This window comes from Pagrus major, chromosome 16, assembly GCF_040436345.1.
Source record: "Pagrus major chromosome 16, Pma_NU_1.0".
NCBI lineage: Eukaryota > Metazoa > Chordata > Actinopteri > Spariformes > Sparidae > Pagrus > Pagrus major.
This window is the reverse complement of record NC_133230.1, coordinates 12,790,171-12,805,466: the sequence shown is the minus strand read 5'-3', so window position 1 is coordinate 12,805,466 and position 15,296 is coordinate 12,790,171. Positions and strand designations below refer to the sequence as shown.

Genomic DNA, 15,296 nt, shown 5'->3' with positions numbered 1-15,296 from the left:
AGGGTCCGCCACATAAACAAAATAAAACATTAAGACCAGTTTGTTTATTCAGTTTATTAATGAGATAGTTTGTTTATTTTGTTTAAAAAGACATTTCTCTTCTGATTAAAATGTCTTCCCCCTAAACTCCCTGGTTGCACCTCTAAGTTGTGTATTTTAACGCAGGAGTGATGGACGACTTCCTTCATCACTGGTCATCTGAGCGCGTTGTTTGGCACCAATGGAGGCCACAGTTCACGCCTGCTCTTTTATTAACCACCGCGGCTGCAGAGGGACCCGGCTGCGGGTCCGTGCATGGGAAAGCCCGGTCGGCGGTGGCGGAGGGGCACAACGTGACCTGACAACAAGGAACCTCCGGGAAAACCGTCAGTCCCAAACTATGTGCAGAGGAGAGGGCGGGCGGGGGTCCGCGAGGGGGGGCGCGCGACACACGACACGACGTGCATCTCCACTCAGAGGGAGTCTTTAGCACGGTCCAACCAGCGCGAGGAGGAGGAGGAGGAGGAGGTGGAGGAGGAGGAGGAGGTGTACGAGCGCAGATCCGCTCTTTGGGGGTTGAACGTGTTGCTCCGGTGTCGGAACACGAGGATCGCCGCCCGTCGGGATCCCCCCGCTGCCCGGAGAGGAGACCCTCGTGGCTGAGAGGCGGAGACGGGACCCCCGTTGACGTCAGAGGGCCTGTCTGTTTCCTGCAATAGAAAGTGAGAGAGAGAGAAGGTGAAGGGAGACAACACAGAGCCGGACCCCCCCCCTCCTCTTTTACACCGAAAGGTGTGTAACGAGCCCTGCACCTGCGAGGAGCCTCCACCCCGCCGTGACTGCGCGCGAGTCGTCTTGCTGCGTTGTTTCCTGACGCGTGGAGCAGCGGCGGCGGCGGGTTCACGGTGGCACAGGACGCTGTCGTGCGGTGCGGCTGCAAAAAAGAAGAAGAAAAAAAAAAGCCTGAAGAGACTCGGACATGCTGCCATCGCTGCGTTAAAACCACCGCCGCTAACTTTGCAGTGTGGACGCAGGTGAGACTGAGGACGCGTGGTTTTTTTGTGTGTGTTGTTTTTGTTTTTGGCGCAGTGTTTCTCTCCCCCCCCGTGCAGCGCGCCGTGAACGCAACCTGAGCTCTGTGCTCCCTCTTACGCGCCGCTCTTTGTTTTTTTTTGGGGGGGGGGGGGTGTTATTCGTGTCACCTCTGCGGGTGCTCATGTGTTCACTGTGTTTTGCTTGTGGTGTGATGAATGCGCACGGTGTGGAGGCTTTGGGTTTTTTTTTGTTGGATAGGAGAGAGAGGGGGAAGCGTCCCGTTGGAGCGCTGTTGCGGAGACAGTGAGGGGTTTTCCCTGGCTCCTCCCTCACTTACAGGGCGTTCACGTGTTGCAACAGGGCTCAAAATACGCTATCACCATGCATTGTTTTTGCTGACTTCATTGCATGCAGGTAAATGAGAATCAACGCGTTTTTTCCTTGCGGTGTTTTGCGGTGTCACCTCCCTCTCCCTCCCCTTCCTCCTCCTGCAGCGTGGATACAAATGAAAACAGCGTTATTTGTTATTTCATATTCTGATATCTCATCTTTTTTATTGGCTGATTATGTCACACACACACACGCACACACACACAAGACGCCGTCAATGCGTGACTGCGCGTGCTTTGATCCTCAGGTGTGGAGGAGGAGAAATCATCCCTCATTAGTCACCTGCAGGTTGCATTCCAGCCTGACAGGGTGAGGACGTTGCGTTACAGCATCGACTTGAATCACCGGTATCAGGGTGTTTCCTCACATATCTGCACACACACACGCGCACACACACGCACGCAGTCAGACCGAGAGACACGCCAGAGGAAATGTGCACATCTCTCTCCTCCTCCTCCTCCTCATCATCATCCTCATCCGCGACGTCGAAGCGAAACAAGCCCCAGTGCATCAGCGACCGTCCAGGTGAGCTGCCTCTCTCCGTGTTTCTGTGGATGTTTTCATGCGACCCGGTGGTGCAGGCAGGCAGCCAGGCGGTACCGACAATCCACCGTGAGATGATGTCATTGCTCTAGCGCCACATGTGCCAACTGTATAGAGGAGGGGAGGAAAAAAAAAAAATCATCATCCAGTTGTAGTAAGTGTTATGTAATATTGGTGAGGAGGAGGAGGGGGGGCTGAACAAAGGCTGGCTCCTGGAGCTGCATCGGCTCTGACAGGGGTAGAAGGTGTTGTGGGGACATGTTGGAGGGGTGGGGGGGATGATGCAAGGGCGAGAAAGCTGAAAATTAAAAGATATGTATTCATGATTTTTGTGTTTTTCTGCAGAGGTGAGAGTCTGCACATCAACTCCCACCACCGGCATTTGCATGACACCCATGTTTAAGCGTCTGTTGTGATTGTCTGAAAAGGGCATCAGATGAAATGTTTCCCCTGTGAGGTGCAGGAGGCTCCTGGTCTTGAACTTCTCTGACAGTGAACCTCGGTGTGGCCCCGGGCCGCCCAGCTGCACACGCAGGACCTCGTTGTTGGCATCATCCGTCAAGAGCGGCTGACGTGTCAATCGGCGTCCGATCCTCCACCTCCTGTCTCCTCCGTCTGCCTCCTTTTTTTTTTTGGTTTGAGATCAGAGTGGCAGATAGCAGCTGCTGCAGAGGTTATATTGATATGAGGGGAACATAATCACACCTCCTCCCACTGACAGGATCCGGAGCTGCACTGCGACCCGTCACCTGTTTGAGGAGGAAACTCAATCAGCGCCTCCTTCCTGGACCCCTCCAGACAACTCTGCAGCTCATTGATTATCGTGCGAGCTCACGTTCAGCTGATCCTGACTCTCGTGTGTGTGTGTTTTCTGCAGATGTGCTCAGACTGTAACTCAAGAGTCGACTCATCTCGAGGTCCAACGCCAGAACCCACTTCCCCCAAGATGCACCTGTGAACTGAGGCGGAAAAGATGCCGCGGACCAAGCAGAACAACCCGAAGAACTTAAAAGGTAAGTTGGCTGTTTTTGCTCTTCGCTCTCCGCCTGACGTCTTGCATTTCCTGTCAGCTGGTGGGTGTGTTGACTTGGACGCGAGCGTAAAGAGGAACTGCTCAGTTGTCTCTTCTGACCACAAAGCAATTAGATCACTGCGTATTGTTGGCAGGAGATGTGTTGTTTGGCTTAAAATAGTGTGATTATTTCACTCCTACGTGGCCCGAAGCACGATGAGCGTTTGGACGAGAGCAGGTGGTTTTTCTGTCTCAAAACGATGATGTCATGACGTTACAGGATGGACTCTGCAGCGGTCCTCCAGTCTGCAGACCGCTCAGAGCGCTTTAAACACTTGTCACATTCATACACTGATGGCAGAGGCTGCCATGCGAGGTGCCAACTGCTCATCAGCAGCATATTGGGGTTCAGTTGCTCAAGGATACTTCAACACGGAGCTGGATGCTTTGACATGCAGCTGGGGGAGCCGGGGATTTGAACCTGCGACGTTCAGATTGCTAGACAACTCGGTCTACCTCCTGAGCTACAGTCGCCCCCGCCTGGAGTCTTTTTTTTTTTTTTGTATTTTCATGGTAACATGATAAAATACTGAAGAAACTTCAGGTTCAGGTGCTGGTTCGGAGCCAGTGCCTCCTCTGGGACCAGTTCTTTGCGTTTCATCAGCCAGAGAACTGGATCCCAGCGGCACCAAGACGTTGTTGATCTAGAACAAAGAACCACTTACACGAGGGGCTGGGGGCGAAGTTATTGTGCACTCAGGCCACTTATGACCTCCGTTTTTAAAAACCAGAGCTAGTGTAGCTCGTTCTGACTGATTCACGGGAGGATAAATAAAAGATTTGAACTGTTTTTCACTAATCGAAGCAACAGTGGTCCGATCGGATGCCAGTGTAGGCACGTAAAGCCAGGAGCAAGAGTCCATGTAGTCCGACACAGTTGTTCTTAGCGATGCTGGGAAATTGGAGACGTATACAGGGACTGAAGGATGTGACTCTTCGGTGGCTCTCACGCTCGTGGAAAAGCAAACCGGTTCTTTTAAAAAAATGTTCAGATGCTCAGAAAAATGCCTCGTCACTGAGCCGTGAACTCCCTGAAGTTGAGGTTTTCACAGGACAGCAGTGTGGTCTTCGGTGTCCTCCGCATGAGACGGAGAAATCAGTTTCCTCACCATCTTACTCTTCGCCTCGTCGCAGGTCTGACCTTTTACCCAAACTGTTTCCACATCAGTTGCTCTCTTCGTTGCCAGATCGGAGCATTCCCTCCCAACTTCATGTTAAAGTGTATAAATACGGTCAGACGTCCTGATTAAATGTTGAAGGCTTTATGTTTAAGAAGCTGAAGGAGATTAACAGCACAGAGTCGCCCGACGATTGATTAGATTTGATGAAGACTTTGGTGGAGACTCTCCTCGTTGCTGCTGCTTTTCGGATGACGTACGGTAGCTGCAGAGTGAGACACGCCGAGGCTTTTATTAACTGAAGTTTCTCTTCACATAAATCTGAATTTAACAAGTGCACCTATGAGATGGTTTGGCTACTCGCCACTGGTGTGAAAGCCTCGGGGAAGCTTGTGGTCCAGTGTGCAACACTTTCTAGTGAAGAAGGAGACTTTTGCACATTATTTGTGTGTTCGTCGGGGTTTGTACGGGTGCTGGATATCCTTGTAAACGCTTGATTTTTAATGTGATGTTTTCAAGGTTTGAAACTGTAACTGCGTCAGAAATAAATGTCTGTCTGACTGAAGAGGTTGGCTCAAACTGATGTGCTTTTATTATAACTGAAGCTATCTGTCGAGTGAATGTTTGATAGTTTTATATCGGCTCAGCCTGATTAAGGTCTACGTACACACAGGCGACACGTTGTGAAAAGACGACACTATCTGCAGTCACAGTGGATCACAGAGTTTATTGCTCTTTTAAATGATGAAGGCTGAGTCTGTGTATGGCTATTTAAAACATATGTCCAGTAGTTATTCTGTAACATTAACAGCCAAACTCTGGCTGTAAAAGCTGTAAAAGTGCTTGAATTTGACCGTGAGAGATGTAAAAGGAACGCTGATTCATAGATTTGCATTTTGTATGGATGTGGATCTTGCTGAAGGCCACAGAACATATCAGAGGGTGTAGATGTAACGTGTCACGATTTCAATACGTCATCAAAAATCAATCGAAATGAGCTTTTTAATTTCAATCAGCGCGATCAAAAGAGAAGAAAACAACTGGAGAAAACAAAACAACAACAACAAAGCTAGCTTACCGTTAGCCTGCAGCTGCACTGTCAGACGCTCATCCCGTGTGCACGAAGATCAGCTGACAGCACCGGAGGTGTTGGGTTGATTTTCTTCCTCAGAGATCCTTTATTGATTTGTTTTCGGAGGAGGGTTTACTCGTGACAGATTTTGAAAGTTTGGATGTAAAAAACTGATTTTCTGTCTTTCTACTGAATCCTCAAATGGCTTCTTTTCTGTTGGACTCTGGAATCTTTATTTTTTGGGGAACATTATTTTTAACTTGCCAAACCCAAACCTGCAAAAAGTCACCAGGATAAAGTCGAGCTGTTATACACAGCTGTTGATACCCCTCATCTGCTGAGGCGACAGTCTAACAAAGGCAGAGCCGTCAGAGCTGAAAGAAGAAATGTTTAAATCCAAAATTGAATCGAATCGTACGCTCAAACTCAAAATTCAAATTGAATTGTGGATTTGGAGAGTCGTGACCCCCCTATACTTTATATAATGTAGTACAACTTCATGCATAAAAGTGTTGGACAAAGAAAAAAACTCTCTCCAGTCCGACGCAAAACATTCGATCTGTTGAGCTTTTAGCAACGTTTGCTTCCCGTCATGCTTGTATGTGATCATGGTGAGATAAATCAATACAAAAGCGATCAATAATAGCATGACATTTTAATCACAGCACAACTTATATGTCAGGATCTGTCTAATTTAATGTCAGGAGTCTTTGATGTAAACAGGCTTTTACTCGTCTTTGCACGTGTTTGTGTTGATCTCGGGCAGAGTCGTGGCTGCAGTGTTTGTTTATGTCGTCTCATCAGTTACTGCAACAAATATGCAAAATGAAAACATATTTATTCGAACTGTTTTTGGTGTGTGTGAGTGAGGAGAGAGGTGAATCTGTCGGGATGTTCTTGCAGCAGAAACATCACTGAATGCATTTAAAGTCCATACTGAAGATACAGATTCCCTCCACGCTCACACAGAAACATTAATTGGCTTGAGAGATTTCGTGTTATGTCGAGAATTGACAGATTTACGTGTCAACAGACGTTCGCAGTTCACAGATCTACGAATTTTGCAGCATTACATGCTGGGTGTGAAAATGTGCATCACTGCCATTCCCCAGCAGTCGATCCGCGCAGCAGACTTCCTCATTTCTGTGAGCGGCGAGCCAGAGTCCTCCTGTTTGTTTATCATAGAAACACTTGTTCTTGTGCTCCTGCTTCATTCAGCTTATTTGGCCAAACAACATAAATAATTAAGTTTCTCAGAACAGTTCATTACATCGCCCAACAGAGGACGATAGAAACAGCGTCCAAATGATACTCGACTCTATTTTTAATGGTGACTGTTTCCTCGTCTCTGCCGGCGCAGACTGCAGGGCTGCAGCTGCTGCAGTGTTTGGGGATTTTTCTCTTGAGGGTCAAAGATTTGGAGAGGATAATTGACGGTAATTTGATTGGGATGGAAGATCCTTGATTCAGGGCTGGTTCATCTGAGAGGGAGGGAGCACAGTACAATTAAAAAGTGTGTTATGATTGTGCTCTGTGTTGTTTATTCAGTGTTTTGAATGAAAGCCAAATAAACATTTTTAATATTTCCAGTGAATGTTTGTTACAGTGAAAGTAAATCAATAAATAGCAGCTACTTGTTTCTCCAAATAGCTCGCAGCCATGTTCGGATAATGAGAAAATGAGCCCCCACCCTTCAACATAAGAGCCAGAGACCCCGACCGAGATACAGATCAACTGTGTTGTTTGTAGTCGTTCTCTACGGGGTCGTTTTGTGGATGTTTTGTGTGTCTTTTTTTGTACCTGTGGTTGATTTGTATCTGTTCGTATTTGTTTTGAGCCTCTTTGTGGTTGTTTTGATCTCATTTTAGTTATTTAGTGTCTGTTGTTTTTTTTGCATCTCTTTGTAGTCGTTTCTGTGCCTTTGTGGTTGTTTTCATTTATTTTTAGTAATTTTGTTTGTCTTGTGTTTGTTTTGTGTGTCTTCGTTTTTGTTTTTTGTATTTTTTTGTTTTTTTATGCCTCTTCGTAGTCGTTTTGTGTCTCCTTGCAGTGTTTTATTGTCTTTTGTGGTTGTTTTCTGACGTTGTGGTTTTAATGTGTCCCTTTGTAGTCATTTTGTATTAGTTTGTGTTTGTTTTGTGGCCCATTGTGGTCATTTGTATCTCTGTGCCTGTTGTCCGTCTATTAGTGGCTGCCTTGCGTTCCCTTGTGGTCACTTTGTGTCTCTAATGTCGGGGTTTTGTGTCTCCTTGTAGCCGTTTTCAGTCTCTTTGTAGTCTTTTTAAACCCCCATCTTAACTGCGATTAAAAAATGCTGGTGCATGTCCCTTCTTTGCCAGAGGGTATTTTTCTTTTTATGTTATCTTTTTAGGAGATCAGTTCAAATTTAAGACCCGACAATGTTGTACATTTGGTGAAACAACACATTTAAATCCAGTAGAAGCGGCGATCGTGTCTCTTTTTGCGTCCTAAGTGCAGCACAGTATCCCCGAGGTGTCAACTTGAACGAGCTTGCCGTCTCCAGTTCTGGTGAAGTCTCTCAGCGTGTTGTGGGGAGTACCCAGCTCACTTCCTCATCATCTGATAACTTGTTGAGACATTTGTTTGGCTTCTTGTTTTGCCTTTTAACCCAGTTCATCACCTCTCCTCCTTGGCCTGCACTCAAGGCTTTCCCTTCATCAGACAGGAAATGATAATTGCATGGCATGCTATCACATGCTTAAACTTTGCCGTGGAGAATGTCTTTTCCTGAGAACTTAAAGAGCCCTCCTCATACTCCCTTGAGCCATAACATTACCATGATTAATGTCCAAGACTTGCTTTTAAAAAAAAAAAACTCCGCTTGGAGCTCAGTGATCTTTAACACAGTGTTTTCTTTGCATTATAACGGAGCAATAATTAATCTCAGCACAGATGAAAACGTGGTGTTTATTTCAGCGTTCAGAGTCTTGGCTGGATGACGCTGATCTCCGGGTTTTCTCGGGTGCTTTCTGCCTCGGAGGCTTGGCAGCCGTCCGACTACAAAAGAAACCACGCTTACATTTTCCCTCCCGATCGTCTGAAATCTGACTTGACACTTCGTCCTGTCGGGGGACACAAAGAATGAATTGTTTCATTGTCACCGTCCCGACCCGGCCGCTCTGCTGACATCCATCAGGTGAATTATGTTTTGAGCGCATTCGAACAGGCTCGCTGTCAGTAAAGCTTAAATCTGAGCCCGACTAAACTTCTTTACGAGCCTCGATGAGATCTTCACTTGTTTTCACTGTGAATATTTTATGACTTCTTGAATACAATTTTGCAATTATTCAGTTAACAAAGAAACACTGTGAGCTGTATTTCCTGCAGAATTAAACGGCCGTCGTCGGTAGTCAGAACCGAATATCATCCAATAAAACAGCCCTGCAATAAATCTGAGCTTTAAGAAGGTTGTAAGGATCGGTTTCCGTTGGCGTTGTGGCAGAGAGTCGTTAATTATCTATTGTAAAACGGGCTGTCACAAGTTTTTATTACTTGTTAAAGTTATATTTCAGGCCTGAGTTGGTGGTGATGTGGAGAGAGCAGGACTATTTAAAACGGCTTCATGTTATTATTTATTCTTTTTGAGGGCAGGTCCATCTTGTAAACACTTCTTGACCTCTTTTTAAATGTCTGTTATGTTTTAATAAAATCTGACAGATCTTTTTAAGTGGTAGTACTCTGATTTCTAATCCCGAAGGCTTGTCAGTTCATAGAGCATATGCTTGTGTGTGCGTGTCCTCGTCAGGAACGATCCTCTGACGCAGTTTGCGGGCAACAATGCAGGAAGTTAGGAACTCCTGTCCCCCCCCCTCCCCTGACTCTGTTTACTTTTCTCAAACAGCTGGTCTCTAAGCAGCTCCAGCGGGATACACAGTGGTTTCCCCTTCAGAGACACACACACACACACACACACACACACACACACACACACACACACACACACACACACACACACACACACACACACACACACTCTGTGGACATCAGCAGAAATAAACACAAAACTAACGGCTGCCAGGCAAACTGGAGTAATGAAATATGAGCGTTTCTTCGTGTGAACTGTACAAACTGTAAAGTTTGTTCAGACGAGACCTTCTTCATCGTGAGGAACCTGTTCTGGAGACAAACTAATTAAATATTAGCTCCACCTCGTGCAACTACAACACTAACATCCTGCTTGTACACTAATGAGTTTTAACAATGATAATATAGCATCACAGTCACATTTTTGCATTGTGTGCTTTTATTTTGTTAATTCTTTCGTACATTTTCCTGATTCGATGTTACTAAATTAAGATTTTAAGTGCTTTAAGGGAGGATTTGGTCAAATACAGCCAAAATCCTAGTTTCAAACATTCAAAAAATGAACTAACGTTATCAACAAATAATGAGGATAATAATCTAGTAGCTTAAATACAAAAAAACAACAATACACACAGGGATACAAGAAGAAGCATGCGTAGCTTTTTTGGAGACACCTTCGAATTCTGGCACCTTTTTATACATTTAAATTAATTTAAAGAGGCACTGTGCAGCTTTAGAGAAGAAATTAAAACTCAGAATTTTAATATTTACAATATTAATGAGGTAATAATATAAACCAGAAATATACATTTTTTCCATAGCTGAATAAACAAGCTGTTCTCAGAGGAAAATAAGGTCCAAGAACACCGTTTGAAGCTAGAAAGGTGGCAGGGTCCGCCACATATGAACAAAGTAAAACAGAATTAAATTGTGTTGACAGACTGCACCTTTAAATAAAGGGTCTGGATACGTCGGCCAGCACCGGATGAGCAAAACAACTAAACTCTATTTTCTGATTAAAAGCACGAGATGTAATTTAAAAAAAGCTGCTCGTGAGTCGACCTTGAATTAAAAGTATATCAGCTTACAAAGTGTTTCACTGCCTTTTTTCCACAGAGAAAAAAAAAAGTCTGCGGTTCACTGAGCCGACGAGTCTCCAGCAGAGCAAAATACAACAAAGTGCAGCGAAGACGGACTTAACGAGTGAATCATGACGTACGTGAAACGTGCGACTGAATCAACCACTGAGGAAACACAAACCCTGGATCAGTGTGGCGTGATGAGGAGACCTCTGTTGACGAGAGATTTGTTACCGCACTTAAGTAGATTTTTCTGGTATCTGTACTTTATGTACTGTACTGTATTTTTTTTTTTAACACAAATATCTACACTTACTACTCCTTTTACGTTTTCAAAGCAGGCTCGTTTGAGGGGAATTATCGATTTATTATTTTTTATTTTTGACGTGAAAAGACAGAAACAGACTGGAAAGAGGAGGAGAGGCGTGTTAGTGTCTGACCCTGCCGCCTGGATTTACTTATTTTCTCACTTTGAGACCCAAAATGTGGCTGTGTGACGTCCTGGGAGTGAGACTCAGCAATCAACTATCTCTGTGGTGCGTTCAGGAACAGCTGGAACAAATTAATTAGATTAATACGACGTGAGCTTCAGTCAGAAAATGTCCTTCAGGAGGAAACCTTTCTACTTTTAGCCTTTGAGTACATTCCTGCACTTTACTTGTACTTTTCACCAGAGTCATCTTCTTCCTACACAAATAACTTTTGACTCATCTCATCACGTTTTCTACGTTTTTCCCCCGTTTGAGGTTTTCATTTTTTAACCCCTTCTTCAAAGGTATAACTGCACCTGACTGGAGAATTAGTGGCATCTTCCTCAACAAATATTTGCTAATATACACATTTTCTTGTAAAATTCAGTTTGTTCTTCATTTGTAAACCTGATTTTTGTTTGTTGAATTCCCACCAAAGTGTTGCTCTGCACTAAATTAACACCTCCACCTCTGCTTTGAATTCACGAAGCCACTGCGGTGCAGCTCTGTAGGATGTGTGGCCTAGTTAGGTAGCTGCAACGGAAAAATGTGACCCGAAGTTAAAAACCCACTGATTTAGAAATGAGTGCAGTTCATTAACCTTTCTGACGACGTGCGCTGAGCTGTGTTCACGCTCTCCCTCTCTGTACGTATCTGTCGTGTGTGTGTTTTCATCATCAGTGGCCAGCGTGCGTGTGATGTCTGCATGGCGTTTTGGTTTCTTTTTCCTCTCTCTCGCCCCTGAAAATGCCCAGACTTGTTAGCAGCACCGGTGTTTATAGAAACTGAGTCTGCATTCCTGGTGTCTTATAAAAAGGCTCCTCACACCGGAGCCCAACAGGTCGGCTGTCCCGCTCCAGCCGGGAACACGCTGCGTGATAAATGGGGAACAACTGCAGTGAAAAGGGGGGAGACGTTTAACAAGGTGGAAAATGTTTACCCTGTAAAGCTGAAGCAGGGAGACGAGAGTTTCTCATCCCTTCGACATCCTCCACTCTGCTGACAACGGCGTCTTTGTGTATTTTATTACATTAACCTGATTGTATTTTCGTCTCATTTGCTCCGGATGTGGATTTATGTTTAAAAACAGGTGCAGGATTGTCTCCACGAGCCGCTTCAGAGCTCACGTTATTCAGTAATTTTGCAACAAACCGACAGCAACATTTTCCTGTTAATGATCCACCGGCACATCTGACTGTGGTTAAATATCCAGGGTCAGAGCAGACGACAGCAGCGCAGACACGCTCCCAACACCAAACACAGGGAGGTTTTGTTTGTTGCTTTCTGGCCTCGACTGCCCTATTTTTCTCGCAGAGCTGAGCTTTTAACCTTCAGAAGTGTCTCATGTGTTGCGTGACTCATGAAGGTCAGAGAGGTGTGCGATGCTTCTCCTATCAACTCCCTCCCAACGCCTGTAAATCTTACTGTCAGAGCAGGGTCAGGGTCTCCTGCATACCACGACACCGCTTCAAAAAACATGATCTGATGGAGAAAACAGAAAAAAAACAGTAAATCATGAAGCAGAGCTCATCTTTAATTCACATATTGCTTAAATCGAACTTAAATTTTAAAATCTGCTAAGAAATCAGTGTATATATTTATTGTGCGTCCTGAATGTTTGGTTCTGACTAAATGAGATTTGTGTTGATTGTTGATCTGCAGGCTCTGGAGGTAGTTTGTACAATCAGACACTCAGGTATTTAACCGCCTGTGGGCTGCTGCTGCTGCCAGCTGCTGCTCGGTCCCATCTGTGACTCCAGACTTGAATCCTTTCTGAGGTTACAGGACAACTTGTTAGTGTAACTTCAACATAAAAAAATACACTTCCTGACAGAGACGCCGGCTAAGACCTGGAGATCTGCCCGCCTGCTCCCTCAGGATGGGTTAAATGGACCCATCCTGGTCCGAGTACGTTTACTCACGTAAAATATGGCTATAATGCTCTGATGACCATTTTCTGCCACTTCACACTTACATCCCACCACAGTTCAGTGTCAAATATTGTGCTTTTTACTCTCCTACATTTATTTGCTAACTTAAGTTACTTTGCAAATTAATAATACGAAATAAAATCAACAAATTCAACATATTATTATATCAATAAGTTGACATAATCTTAACATCAGTGCTGCAACATACACTCATGCAGAAGCACCTGATGCACGTAGCGTTCATAGCAAGATGCTAATTTACAACACCTACAACTAAAGTAGAGAGAAGGAAAGGAGAAAAAGTAGAGTAAAAGTACAATACAGGAAAAAATAAAAATAATACAGTATTTTAAAGGCACAGGTGTGAGAGCAGTGTTTCTCTTTCAGTCATGATTTTACATCTCTGTTAAAAACATTAAAGTTTCAGCTGCGTGGGCTCAGACAGACCTTATTGATGCCTCATGGGGAAATTCACAGGCGACCGAGTGGTATATAAAGTGACGTGTGTAATATAAACACTACTCAAAATAAGTTAGGGGTATTATATATTTATATTTTATTGTTTCACTTGATTGTTTATTCTGTGAAAGTTTTAGGAGCACCGGCACAAAACTCAGCAGCACCACTAAAGTCGACATGCATCACAACACACTCATGTTTTTTCCATATCAGCTGTATTCATGATTAATCTTTTGGTAATCAAACATTTAGCTGCACTGTCTCCGAAAAATGGTGTCAGTGCTGAAAGCTAATGAAGACGACTGTGCTGTTGAGACTGAAGAAAACACTTCTGCTTATGTAAGCGGTGCACAAGGAGTTAAGACTCGGGCCTGACTGAATGGATTTTTACATGTTGTGTCATGCTCAGGCAGCCAAACCAGTGTTTCCGTACGGTCCCTTCAAATTACAGTGTGCGAATGCAGCGAGATTCACACAAAGGGAACTTCTCTCCCAGAGGCGGGAACAGAGCGCGGTTTTAGCAACAGTAACTACAACAAGACAGGCTGAAACTAGTTCAGGGATGTCTGTTTAACTTGGTGGTAACCTCAGAGCAGCTTTCACTTTGACAGAGAGGCAGCGCTGCGACAGGACGCAGGAATGTTTACGGCCTCATCTTGTGTGAATGAAACTGAATATGGCCGCCGCTGCTCACTTTGCCATCCCGAAATGTGGGTTAATGTCTATTCCTGCTTTTTAATGGAGGAATAAAAAAGCAGATGCTTTAGTGCTTCTTCACTGCGTGCTAGTTTTTTTTAATGGCCGGCACATCGACTCATGCAGAATACATTTTTAATGATGGAAAATGTGATTATCAGGGAGCAGAGACTTTTTCCATTTAGCGTGAACTCTTAATTGTGAGGTTCGTCTCACAAGCGGTGGTGTTTCTCATCACCTCGGGCCTTCTGCTAAGTGGAGGGCGGTCGCTCCGTGACAAACCCGCCCTCGGGGTAACTGCGCTGTGGTGGGGAAGAGGGGAACCTCCCAAACACCTGGCAACATCTGGTTTTGAGGAAACCAATTTGTGAGTTGGCTAATTTCAGACGGCAGCTGGTTTATGTAATTATTATTTAATTATTATTTTACATTTGGGTTGAAGCTGTGCCACAAATTGGTTTTTAACCAAACCGCCTGGCGAATGTCGAGTATGTGGCCGACGTTATAATGACTTAATGAGGTGCTGAAGAGACAACGCAACCTGTGACGTATGTTTTCTAGTGAATTAAAGGAATCAGAGCTGCAGCGAGTCACTTAATAAGTTTGATTAGGATAAGGATTTGCTTTTTGCTCTGCTGTGACTCGACATTCGTCTCCCGTGACAACTGCTCCTTTTGTCTTTGAGGCCTCATACTGAAGAATCTGTGGCTCTTTAATAACTGCACTGGAAAAGGTCAACCAGTTTAACCTTTAGACAGACTGTAACTGAATAAATGATCAACATTTCAGCCATTTTCAATCAAACAGTGAATCTAAATTCACTTGTAACCGCTTATTTAAGAAAAAAGAAATTATTACATCTGCAATTGAGGTTTTGCTTCGCTTGTGTCTGTTTGTTGGTTTGTCAGCAGGATTACACAAAAACTACTGAACCGATTGTCATGAAACTTGGATGGAGGATGGGTCTCGACTCAGAATAGACCCCGTTAACTTTTGGTGCAGATCCAGGAATTTCTTCTCACTTTCTCTAACATTGCGTGATAGGGTGTTTCTTGACATTTTGTCAGTTTCTCAGAGGATAATGTGTAGTATCTTGATGACAAAAATCAGGTGTTTTTAGGTGTCTGGTATCTATGAGTGAGTTTAATTTGATCTAGCGGATTTAAATATGTTTTAATTGATATTGGATTAGGCTTGATTGGCTTAAAGGAAACACATTATGCTCATTTCCAGGTTCTTTTATTTTGTGTTACTACTAGAATATGTTTACATGCTTTAATGCTCAAAGACACAAAATGTATGAAACGCTCTGTTTTAGCTCCTGTCTGTAAATTATGCAAATGTGTGACATGGTGACGTAGTGAGATGTCACTTAGTCACAGAATTAAAGGCGGGGCTACTGACGAGACGTTTGAGGAGCAGTGTTTTCTGTGGGAGAGAGGAGCTGTTGTTGGTGTGGCCTTCGACCTTTATTTAAGTTTTTTTACATGCACAAGAAAAAAAACAAAAAGCACCATAGGTCTCTTTATAAAGGGGACTGTTTGCGGAGGTATGCACTCTACTGAGTACCATTCTCGTTTTAAGTCCTTCTTTCTTCCTCCCACCTCAACAAAAACCGTTCTGCAGA

The 15,296-nt window shown here is 44.3% G+C and overlaps 1 protein-coding gene across 2 annotated transcripts in view; it reads left to right on the top strand.

The window, feature by feature from the left end:
* The first annotated feature begins 803 nt into the window (after positions 1-803).
* The window catches only part of hivep1 (HIVEP zinc finger 1), a 58,916-nt gene continuing 44,423 nt past the window's right edge, over positions 804-15,296 (top strand). Inside the window, exons 1-2 of one of the 2 annotated variants that reach the window (XM_073483329.1) lie at positions 804-1,013; positions 2,825-2,960. In XM_073483329.1, coding sequence (XP_073339430.1) covers positions 2,921-2,960 — 40 coding nt within the window. In that variant the 5' untranslated portion in view covers positions 804-1,013; positions 2,825-2,920. Of the gene's footprint in view, positions 1,014-1,754; positions 1,930-2,824; positions 2,961-15,296 lie in introns of those variants that run through there. The other variant, XM_073483330.1, reaches the window with a different exon arrangement.